Here is a 12,087-nt window from a genome sequence, read left to right as displayed (position 1 = left end):
TAGGAATCCTATGGGGCATACTACTCTGTCCCACAGGGTTGTTATTAGTCAAGATCAACTCAAAGATAAATTATTATTTTTTTTAAAAAGGCTATAATCCATAGAGTGAAATAAGATACACATACTCTATTTTTATAGCAAAGACTGGGAACATAAGCTTCAAGATCATACACTACCTTTGGCAAAACTTTGATTTGTAAAGTTTCCAATAACTCTTTGAAATGAGCTGTTAGATATAAACCACAAAGACATTTAAAAGTTTTAGCCTTTTTTACTGACCTTTACTTCATGATTCTCAATCAAAAGAACATTTATATATTTTTTTTCTATTTGCAAACATTATGATTCTACATGTTACTATTATTCTCAAAAAAAGGTTTATTTCTTCAGCTCGTTATGGCTATGGGGGTTGATGGAGACATCAGCTTGGAGCACTTCTGTCTCCCCATCATGAACAAACTCTGGTGGCACTGGAGATTCCTGCACCTTGGATTTTACAGCATGAGCTGCATAGTTAATGCTGGTATTTTCACTCCAATGCCAATAGCCTGAGAAAGGGTTGTAGAACATTCCTGCCACAGTTTGAACTGACAAACCATCTGGAAAAAAAAATATATTTCAGAAATATTAATTTAACATTTAATGAATAGTGAAGAGTTTCAAGTGAGCTCTGATGACTGTCTACACACACACACACACACACACACACACACACACTCATAGAAGACACAGTTATAGATCGTTCTCAGACATAAACAAATACTGCACAAGATCGGTTTTCTATGTTTAAAGGGTTAGGACCTTATTAGACAACTCCGTCTAACTGCTTCATGGAATTGGAGTAATAGGCATAATATAGTTCACAAAGTTCCATTTGGGATCGTAAAACACTGAGAACAGCGATTTAAATTGGTCTCTACTAGTAGTAACAAAAGAGGTAAACCAAGAAAAGACCTTAAATTCACTGCCTTTGAGTTGATTCAGGCTCTGTCGGATCTCTGACGTTCCAAAAGCTTTAAGCTGCAATGGCAGGAGACTGTCTTTTTTTTTCCCTGCAGAGAGGCAAGGAGACTGACTACATCCCCAGAGTTCTCTTTTTTTTTTCTCAGAGTTCTCTTAACTACGTAATATAATATGTTCATACTTTGAAACAGTTGAACCAGTCACTACTTCATAATAAATGCAATTTAAAAAATCAAAATATTATGTACAAAGTGCTGTGTGATCTAGGAGTATATATATAACTCAAAACTCATAGCTGGCAACTCATAGCAGACCCTCCAACTGTTTTTTGGGATGCTGTAAATCACAGAGGAGAATGCTCATCTTTCTCCTGTGGAATAGCTGGTGAATTTGAATCACCTGAGACTCTACCTTTGGATTAGCCATACAACTCCCTATAGATTACACCACCAGACCTCTCCCCCCCACCTGTCACACACATACACACACTTCATAAAATAGATTTCAACTCATTTCAGAGTATATTTGCTCTTGTGGTATCTAAAGCTAACTATCTTTACAGAAGCAGACTGCCTTATCTTTCTTTTGCAGAGCACTGATGGGTTTGAATCATCAATATTTGGGTTAGCAGCTCAGAGCCCTAACATTGTACCACCAGGGCTCCTTTTTATTTCATCTCCTCAAACAGGTCATAAACGCCTCAAGGTAAGTATTAAGTATTAGATGACCCTTCTCTCTTACTGATGGAACTTAGGGCCAAGCAAATAACATGGCAGTTCCATGTTAGATAAGAACCTTATTTGGGTAAGAATTCAGTCTTCTTTTCAAATTCTTTTTTTTTAAATTTTTATTTTTTAATTTATTCTTTTTATGTGTGTACCATCAAATTGGATCTGACTGGTACAGGAGGCGATCGTTCCTCCTTCTTCAGCAGAGCATCTGGTGGATTTGAACTGCGCACCTCTGAGATTGCAGTGCAGTGAATTCAGTCTTCTTGAAGGTCAAGATCTCATTCCTAACCTGGGAACCGCTTACTGGAAATTAAACCACCAGACTGCAATTAAAGAAAATTATGACACTGTGAAAAATGTGAATAATGTCAATGAAGACTTATATATACATAACCAAATGAGAACCTGATTTGCTCCTTAAGCTTTCAGTGAAAATATGGTATCATTTTTAAAAAGTGATAAGGAAATTAAAAATGTATGAGTGTGAAGAAATCAGGGAAAATGGTACATAAAGATAAGCTGTTTAGGTAAAAGACATTTTGTATCTCATCCTTAAGTGAAGATTAATCAGCATTCACAAAAAAAAAGTATTCACTGATCATCTATTATTTGTTTGATCATATGTGCAACATGTGCAAGAGAAGTGTTATGTAGTATTTAAACCTGGCAGTAAAGAATGTATAACTAGGTGAAGATATGAAACCAAATATCCAAAAAGAAATGGTCTCACAGTTTTGAGAGAATCATCAGAATGTAATCTGAAAATACTGGGAATTTTCATATGTTCATTATTCAGATAGACCTGCAAATGTTTCTTCTGTCCTCACTAACATCTTTTGGCTGAAATACAGCATGTTTCACAGATCTACCACCTCTAGTACTTTCTTCCCTTTTATAATCTCATATAGTGTGCTTAGCCTTTATTCAATTTTTTCAACTATGTGTATTTAAGGGAGCTCTGGTGGTATAGTGGTAAAAAGCTGTGCTACAATCCCAAAGGTGCATGGCTTGAATCTACCAGCTGCTTCATGAGAAGGGTGGGTTATTTCCCTTGGGATTAACGAAAATCCGCTGGAGGGTCAGCTATGAGTCAGTTCTAACCTGATGGCATAAAACAACCAACACAATGCATATTTAAAGAATTTTTAAATTCTGTAAGTATTTTACTTGCAAGTAAAGTTATACAATCTATCTTGCTTTTTCAAAAGGTAGTGGTTTATTTCATTAAGTGCTAGGTTGTGTGACTAATAATTATAGATCCTTGAAAAGTTCTGCTCACTCACTGAGATGTTAGTGTAAATGTAGGCTTTTCTGACCAGTATCTTACCCTCTCTGGTCTCCAAACACCTTAACTACAGAACCATGGTCTGGCAAATCATCAACAGCTGTGGGAAAAGGAAAAGGAAGAGATTGCTTCCCATGCTAAGCAGCAAGACTTGAGGGATACTGGCCCTGGTGACAGTGAAACCAGAGCAGTTGGCGAGATCCTGGTGATAGTGGTGGAGAGACTGTAGAATTACTGTAGAAAAACTGTGGTAAAGTGTAATCAGAGGAGCCCTGAGATAAAGGCCACAGTTAAAAGTTTTGCTGTGCTTGTCAGATGATTAAAGGAGAAGCTGACTTGTAACTGCTGAGGCAAACCTTGCTGAGTGATTTGGATTTGTGCTACTGAACTGAACTGGCTCTTTTACTAACTGAGAAATTATGTTTTGCAGTCAATCTGGCTAAAGACTGCTGGACTAAAACCTTGACTCTCATTGGGTGATATTCTTTGACTCCTCCAGTCTCAAACATACTTCCTTAATAAAGCACATGCTCAGTACTATAACTGAGGAAAGTCTGTGAGTCAACAATGAATACTGGACCCAAATGACTGATAGAAAGAGGTGTAGGAACATAGTGGGGTACTGTTTCTGATCAAGCAGTTATCTGTTTGCTGCTATGGACACTACCAGTGGAGACAGCTTCCCTTTTTGAAGGAGTAGAGGTCAGATTGGCCATCCTCATATTACGGCTGCTCCTTGTACACTCAACTTATTGGTACCATTGAGTCAGAATCAACTCATAGCTGACCCTCCACCGGGTTTCTGAGGCTGTGAATTGCACAGGAGGCAATGTCTATCTTTCTCCCTTGGAGCTGCTGGTGGATTCAAACCACCAGACAGGCTCCTCTACCTTTAAGTTATCAGCCCAAACCCCTAAAGACTAGACTACTAAAGCTCCCTAAAAGTTCAGTCAGGCTTTATAGGTGGTGGAAAAAAATGAATACTTACTTGATTCAAGAAGGCTCTCTAGTTTTTCAGGTGAAACAAACTTCTCCCACGTATGAGTGCCTTTTGGTACAAGGCCCGCAATTTGCTCCACAAAAACAATTCCCAAAACATAAGACAGCTGCGTTTTGTTGATTGTAGTAATGAATAAAGAACCACCAGGCTAAGTCAAATTTGAAAGATAAGGAGTATATGTTAGGTAAAGGCTTAACTTCCTCCTTCTCTGCCTTTCTTCCAAATGACATTCTATAGTGTTGCTAAATATTTAAGTATGATCAAAATATAATTTAACAAAATGCTATCCTTCTACCTTGGAAAATTTATTTAAAGGCACTCTTCTACAGATACACTCTATGTAACAGTTCTTATAATGCTTAAAATTAAACAATATTTTGGTTTACACTTGCATTATAAATACATTCATCTGTCAAATATATTAAAATGAAATCTAGAAATGAGGGCAGGCTGCTCTTCTCTGTGGAGTGTGTACATTTATGCTTGCCCCTAAGTCAACCCTGTGCTCTCTGTGAGTACACAGAACTCAAGAGGAATGCCGAGGAACTGTGGTGGCACAAAGCAGCACATCCTGTCCTTGGCAGTATTACCAAAAAGTGTTCCAAAACCAGCAAATTCATAATTAAGTTTCAAAAGGTGTTTTTGTTGTCATTTTGATTCCATTAGTATAAAGAACATGAAGACATCTACTTATGCATTTATGGGACAGTTTACTTCTCCAATTTTTAAATTACTATATTCAAGATATTTCTTGTATTTACTTGTACTCATGCAAGGGCATGAATGTCTCCTCTCTCTTCTACACATTCTATTAACCCAGTGTGGATAAAATGCCAAAAACATCTCCAAAAGATTAATATTACTATTTACACAGATATGTTGTTGTTGTTATGTGCCATCGAGTCGCTTATGACCCATAGTGACCCTATGTACAACAGCCCTAAACCCAGCTCTATTCTGTGCCAATCACACTGTCTCTGACACACCCATCCCGATTACCCCAGTCACTGAATCAATCCACCTCACAGAGGGTCTTCCCCTCTTGTGCCGTCCCTCCACCCTACCAAGCATGATGTCCCTCTCCAAGGATCTGTCCCTCCTTACAACATGTCCAAAGTATGTCAGACGAAGCCCCAGAATTTTTGCCTTCAAGGAGTAGCCTGGTTTAACCCTCTTTAGGATGAATCTGTTTGTTTTCTTGGCAGTCCATGGTACATTCAATACTCTTCTCCAGTACCACAAAGGCTCAAAGGTATCAATTCTCCTTCTATCCTCCCTAGTCATTGTCCAACTCTCTGATGCATAACATGTGATTGCAAAGACCATAGCCTGTATCAAACTCACCTTAGTCTCCAGAATGACACCATTGCTCTTAAGTACCCTGGAGAGGTCCCTAACAGCAGACTTTCCCATCGTAATATGTTTTTTTATTTCCTGGCTACTGGTGCCATGAGTATGGACCATGGAGCCAAGCAGACTAAAGTTGTTAACAATCTCAATCTCTTCACCATCCATTCTGATGCTGCCAATTAGTCCAGTGGTGAGAATCTTTGTCTTCTTGACATTGAGCCACAGTCCATACTGAAGGCTGCAGTCCTTGACCCTCTCCAGCAAGCACTTCAGGTCCTCCTCAGTTTCAGCAAGCAGGGTTATGTCATCTGCATAATGCAGATTGTTAATAGGTCTTCCACCAATCCTGATGCCACACTTCTCCTCATAGAGGCAGCCTCTCAGATAATCTGTTCTGCATATAGGTTGAAAAGATATGGAGATAGGACACACCCCTGACGTACACCCGCCTTTCCCAATTTTGAACCATGCAGTGTTTCCTTGCTCTGTTCTGACAACTGCCTCTTGGTCCAAGTATAGGTTTTGCATTAGCACAATCAAGTGTTCTGGAATTTCTTCCCATTCTTCTGAGTCAGCCACAGTTTGTTATGATCCACACAGTCAAATGCCTTTGCATAGTCAATGAAACACAGATAGACATTCTTCTGGTATTCCCTGCTTTCAGCTAAGATCCATCTAACATCAGCTACAATATCCCTAGTACCACGATCCTTTCTAAACCCAGCAGCCTTCTGGCAGTTCTCTGCTGATGTGCTGTTCCAGTCGTTTTTGTATAATTTTCAATAGAATCTGGCTTGCATGTGAAATCAATGATATTGTTCTATAGTTTCCACACTCTGTTGGGTCACCCTTCTTTGGAATGAGAACAAATAAAGATTTCTTCCAGTCAAATGGCCAAGTGGTGTTCTCCAGATTTCTTGGCACAACTTGGTGAGCACATCCAGGGCAGCAGCTGTTAGCTGAAATACGTCAATTGGTATGCCATCTATTCCTGGGGCCTTATTTTTTGCTATTTTCTTCAAAGCAGCTTGAACTTCTTCGTCACTATAGGCTCTTGTTCATATGTTATTTCATTACATTCTTCTGTGCCTGCCAATTCCTTTTGATACAGTGACTCAGTATATTCTTTTCATCTTCTTTTAATACTTCCTGGATCATTTAATATTCTTCCTAAAGCATCTTTATTTATTTATTTATTTATTTGTTTGTTTGTTTTCTAAAGCATCTTTGATTATAGCAACTCGAGGTTTGAATTTGTTCTTCAGTTCCTTGAGCTTAAGAAATGCTGAACGAGTTCAGCCCTTTTGATTTTCCGACTACAGTTCCTTGCACATTTCATTGTAATATTTTGCTTTGTCCTCCTGTGCTGCCCTTTGGAATCTTCTGTTCAGCTCTTTAGTATCTTGAATTCTTCTTTGTGCTTTTGCTTATCCGCGTTCCAGTGCAATCTTCAGAGTCTCTTCTGACATCATTTTGGTCTTTTTTCTCTCTTCTGTCTTTGTAATGACCATTTGCACTCTTCCTGGATGATACATTTGACATCCTCCCACAACTCACCAGGTCTTCGCTCATTAGTGTTCAAGGCCTCAAACCTGTTCCTGAGATGGTTCTGAAATTCAGGTGGGATGAACTCACAGTCATATTTTGGTTCCCGTGGATTTGGTTTCATTCTCTTCAGCTTCTTGCCACTAGGCCCCCAGAGCTCCTTTTCCTACACAGATATAGATGTGCATATTTAGGTGTGTGGTGTTGGAGAGAACATGAGAGAAATGATGAGATATAGAAGGAATATATCTCAAATACCATGCTGAACCAAAAAGAAAAGAAACAGGAAGATGTCCTAAAATTTTGGTCTGTCCCCTCAATAAACATGGAGGTATTACACATTATAGCATCACATATTGTGAATTTTCTCTATGTTGTTTTGTATTGTCTAGTTGGAACTCACAGCTGAACCCTCCAGTGCCTTTTCAGAGGCTGTAAATTACACAGGAAGCTACTGCCCATCTTTCTTCCTCTGAACAGCTGGTAGCTTCCATCCACTTGCCTTGAGGTTGGAAGCTTAACTTCCTACCACAAAGTCATCAGAGCTAAACACTAATATTCTGAAACAGTTCATTAAAATCCACTTTTTGGTATCTAACTTGTGGTCTACAAAATATTTTTTTTAAATAATTTTAATGAGCATTTACAGAGATTTTGGATTTCCATTCATTCATTGCTGCACTTCTCTCCCTGCCCAGCCCTCACCCCCACCCCAGTTTGCTCCTCTCTTTCAAAAGTAAAAGAAACACTCCCTTCCTTGGTACACAATCCCCCCGCACCCCTCCCACCGCCCCAAGTACATTCCACTATGCAACCTTAATTGTGGACTCTTGTGATAACCATAATACCCTATAATACATCTTTTTTAAGAAAACAATGAGTGAAATTGTAATTAACAACATGTAGCCAACATTAGGGAGTTTTGATAGCCTCGTGGATAAGGAGTTGAGCTGCTAACTCAAAGACAGACGGTTTGAATCTATCTACCAGCTGCTCCAAGGAGGAAGATGAACAACCTCCTCTCGTGTAACGTACTGTTTCTGAAAACATACTGGAGGGGTCAGCTATGAGTTGGTTCTCACTTGAGGGCAATGAAAAAGAGACAGAGAGAAAGAGAACCAACATTAATTTCTTAGTTTTGAGAAATGTACTGTGGTTAGTTAGGTAAGAGTCTGGGATTAGGATGAGGCAAGTGAAATAAGTACCTAGGTACAAAATTTGAGGCACTCTCTCTCAGAGCCATGCAAGTGCAGGATCAGCACCTTAGAGGTCTGCCTCCTTAATTTTTGTGCTCTAGGCATCTACCTAGTTTGCTCCACCCTAGTCACTTTTCTGGTTATGTAAGATAACATAAGGGGAAACAGAAAGAAGAGTATATGGGGAAACTTTGTATCTACCATCTTTGCATCTCTTCAATGTATCTAAAATTGTTAAGAATAAAGAGAAATTTGGAACCACACCCAGAGAATTAAATCTGCTAATTGTGAAAGTAGAATATTAGAAAAGTCAGGTTTGGAACCAAATGATCTAGCCTTAAATATTACTTACTGTCCTAGTGACCTATGACATCTTTCAAATCCTGAGTCCTCTTGGCAAAAGGTGACAAGAATGCCTGCCTTACCTTCCATATACAGTTGTAGGTAAAAATAAGTGAGATCGTATGTGTGAAGTGCTCTCTAAGCTGAAAGTTGTTATGTATGTCATATTTGGGGTTACTTTAAGTAAATATATGTTAGCAATTATTTTATTTCGAATTTTAAGCATTAATCCTAATAAATTTCTTAGTAATTTTCATTCCATGTCTATTAATTCACTGTTTAATCCTCACTGGCATATTGTCTTACCTATTGGGCTGTTAACAGAAAAGCCTGCCAACTGGAATCCACCAGCCAATTGGGCAAAAGGTGAGGCAGTCTTTTCCTATCAAAAAGCCCAATGAAGGGTCACCAAGACCCTTCAGAATCGGTTTGATTTTAATTTCTACTTATCAGTGGAAAAACACTGCTATAAATGTATAATTCTTAATTTTTTTTAAGCACAAACATTCTCTAATCTTTCTGGGAATCAAGATTCCAACTGAAGAACCCTGGCATTGCAAAAGAGTATAATGGTACTGAAATATTATGCCTGGGGACAGAGGACTCTCAGTAGAGATGTTCTCTCCTGGTACTGGCTTTCCAGTTCCTCCTTCTCTATATTTTGCTGAACTATACACACAAAAAGGAAACTCCACAAGTCTTACTTTTAACACTTGACAGCAGCACTGTATAAATGTTTCTAGATCAATCACATGTTCTATAACCTCAGAAGCTACAATGGCATCAAATGTTTCAACTGTTTCTTCCACAATTTCTTCCAGAGAGCATGCTTTGTACTTGATCCTCTTATCCAGGACTGGATCAAATGACTTATGATGCTGTGCTGTTTTAATGTTTTCATCCACAGGATCAATTCCAACAACTGAAGCCCCAAGTCGTCCTAGAGGCTAATGGAATAAAAAACTGTTACCATCAGGAAAAAAACACCAGAATACATATTAGCAACAAAAAGTACATCACAAGTAAAACAAGATTATCCATGAGAAAAACAATAGAGAAAATTCATGGGTACATGGAGTTCATTTACTGTTCTTTAGTTTGTATTATTCTTAAGTTTGTATATGTTTGAAATTTCCCATTTTTTAAAAAGCTTAAAAGTGAGAACAACAACAATTAAAACAAACTTATCAAGAACCACTTGGGAACAAAGAAAATTTTCTAAAAGATAAGTTTTTCTCAAGTTTTCTTTTTTGCTGTGACTGACCAGATATGATTCTTCACAGCTAATTCTTTCAATTTATATTCTGTCACTACTCATGTCATGTACAAAGCTTTTACTACAGTCTTCATTCTGATAAAAACTTGCCTGTTATTCACACTACATGAAGAAGTGTCAATAAGCTAAATGTACAAATTGTAATGATAAGAGCCACAGATTTGGAAATAATACACTGAACAAATTACAGAAGAGTATAATATTTATTATTTATTTACACTTTTATAAACCACATTTTAAAAAATCATATTTTATTGTGCTTTAGATGAAAATTTACACAGCAAATCTGGTTCTGCTTTGCCAGTTTTTACACAAATTGCTCCATGCCATTGGTTACAATGTGTCAGCATTATCATTATTTCCATTCTGTTTGCTTTGAAGTAAACTGTTTGGTTAATATGTTATTATTTGTTTCAGGAAGCACAATACTCACAGGTGACACTGGTTCTTTTATAAACCAGTCAATTGTTAGGATGAAAAGCAGCCTGCACATATAGCTTCAATTCCAAATTCTAAGGGTATTTTAGGGTGATCATCTGGGGAGTTTCTCTAGTCTATCAGTCCAGCAGATCTGGACTTGTGTTTTTAGGAACGATGCACCATATATTATTGATTCTGAGGAGTGCATTTTCAAATATTCTGAATTTTCCTACATTTGCATAGTTCACTGCCAACTGAAGAGCATGCTGCCTATGCAAATGAGACTGTAAGTGTGCACCAAAGGCCTCTTAACAACATGGTCAACTCTGCTGGGCTGTGGGCCTTGATAATACCACATTCCACTGAATTTCAACTTGCATCTGCATTCCATACTATTGCCTAAAATATCTTACAAAGATTAAATTATAATGCAGTACTCAAATAAAAGACATTGTATTGAGATAAAACAATACAACATAGAGCTATAAGACATATAACTATATGCTAATCAAATATTCTTGAACCAATGAGTTCTGGAGGCCTTGTGGGTAAGGTGTTGCACTGCCAACACAAAGACATATAACTATATGCTAATCAAATATTCTTGAACCAATGAGTTCTGGAGGCCTTGTGGGTAAGGTGCTGCACTGCCAACACAAAGACAGATAAGTTAAAATCCACTAGTTGCTCTACAGGAGAAACATGGGCAATCTCCTCCTTTGTAATTTACAGCTTCTGAAAATTTGTGGAGGGTCAGAGATGAGTCATTTCCAAATCTACGGTATTGAGTGTGAGGGGTTTTTTGAAGTAAATTCTCTTTGTAGGAAAAAGGACTATTCTTAAGTACTCAGAATCATCTAAGCAGGGAAGAGCCCAACAAGGAGACAAAACTTTGTCAGGTTTTGCTACTGAAACAAGTAAAAAATGACAACCTATTGCTGCATTTAAATTGCCTAACCTCTTGGGATAGAAAAAAATTACAAAACTCCTAAACCCTGTTATTCAAACTTTATTATTAGAATTACATGTCATATTTTTGTTAAAAAATAAATTTTAAAGTCACTATACTTTTCAGAATATTTAGATTTAAAAAATAGATGGTTTTAAAAACAAACCTATGTATTTGTGAAGATTCTAATCAACGCCACAGAACTAATGAGTATGAACTGTTGAATGGAAAACCAACCTGCTTTGTAAACTTTCACTTGTATCACACTAAAAAGTTGGAAATATGTATTTATTGCTTTTGTAAACAAATAAAACATATATACATTTCTCATTCTTTTTTCTTTTAATTTTATAGTGAATATTGTTTGCTGAAAAAAGACTTATGAAGCTTTAACACTCTTCTTGTAAATACTTTTTCCCTAGTTAAAAATGATAGAAAGTTGTATTCATTTCTTACTTCAGTTAATAGACCACCACCACAGCCAACATCAAGAATCTTCATCCCAGATAAAGGTTTTCCTGGCTGGTGATCAGCAATTCTTTTCAAAAGATTGTCTCTTTTTAAAATATTCAAAACACATAAAGACAAAGAATTAATTTTATTAATGAAAAGTATTTAAAGTGTTTCACTTTTAAGGAAATCAATGCCATTTACAATGAGCTATCTTATTAAAATTTGAGTAAATAAATTTATTTTCAGTATTAAATGATATATTTAATTTAGAAAACATTTTCAATAATAAAAAGCAGGAGATTTAAATTACAACTGAAATCATCACTATGACTGAGGTGGCAATACTTAAGGATACTTTGGGCAGTATATTAAATGATCCAGAAAGTATCAAGACAAGATGGAAGGAATACACAGAGTCACTGTATCAGAAGGAATTGGATGACACAGAAAAATTTCATGAAATGACATATGAGCAAGAGCCTATGGTGATGAAAGAGGAAGTTCAAATTGCTCTGAAGGAATTGGCAAGAAACAAGGCTCCAGGAGTTGACGGCATACCAATTGACATATTTCAACA

At 37.1% G+C, this 12,087-nt stretch overlaps 1 protein-coding gene across 1 annotated transcript in view; it reads right to left on the bottom strand.

The window, feature by feature from the left end:
* Positions 1-378: 378 nt before the first annotated feature.
* The window catches only part of COQ3 (coenzyme Q3 methyltransferase), a 40,750-nt gene continuing 29,041 nt past the window's right edge, over positions 379-12,087 (bottom strand). The window contains exons 4-7 of the mRNA XM_006881238.1: positions 11,514-11,613; positions 9,117-9,359; positions 3,968-4,127; positions 379-599 (exon numbers count right to left, since the gene is read on the bottom strand). Of these exons, the coding sequence (XP_006881300.1) occupies positions 379-599; positions 3,968-4,127; positions 9,117-9,359; positions 11,514-11,613 (724 nt within the window). The remainder of the gene's footprint in view (positions 600-3,967; positions 4,128-9,116; positions 9,360-11,513; positions 11,614-12,087) is intronic.

The sequence above is a fragment of the Elephantulus edwardii genome, unplaced genomic scaffold (genome assembly GCF_000299155.1).
Source record: "Elephantulus edwardii isolate Elephantulus edwardi_28Jun2011 unplaced genomic scaffold, EleEdw1.0 scaffold00013, whole genome shotgun sequence".
Taxonomy (NCBI): Eukaryota; Metazoa; Chordata; class Mammalia; order Macroscelidea; family Macroscelididae; genus Elephantulus; species Elephantulus edwardii.
The sequence above is the reverse complement of the archived record's forward strand: the minus strand, read 5'-3'. Positions and strand labels throughout refer to the sequence as shown.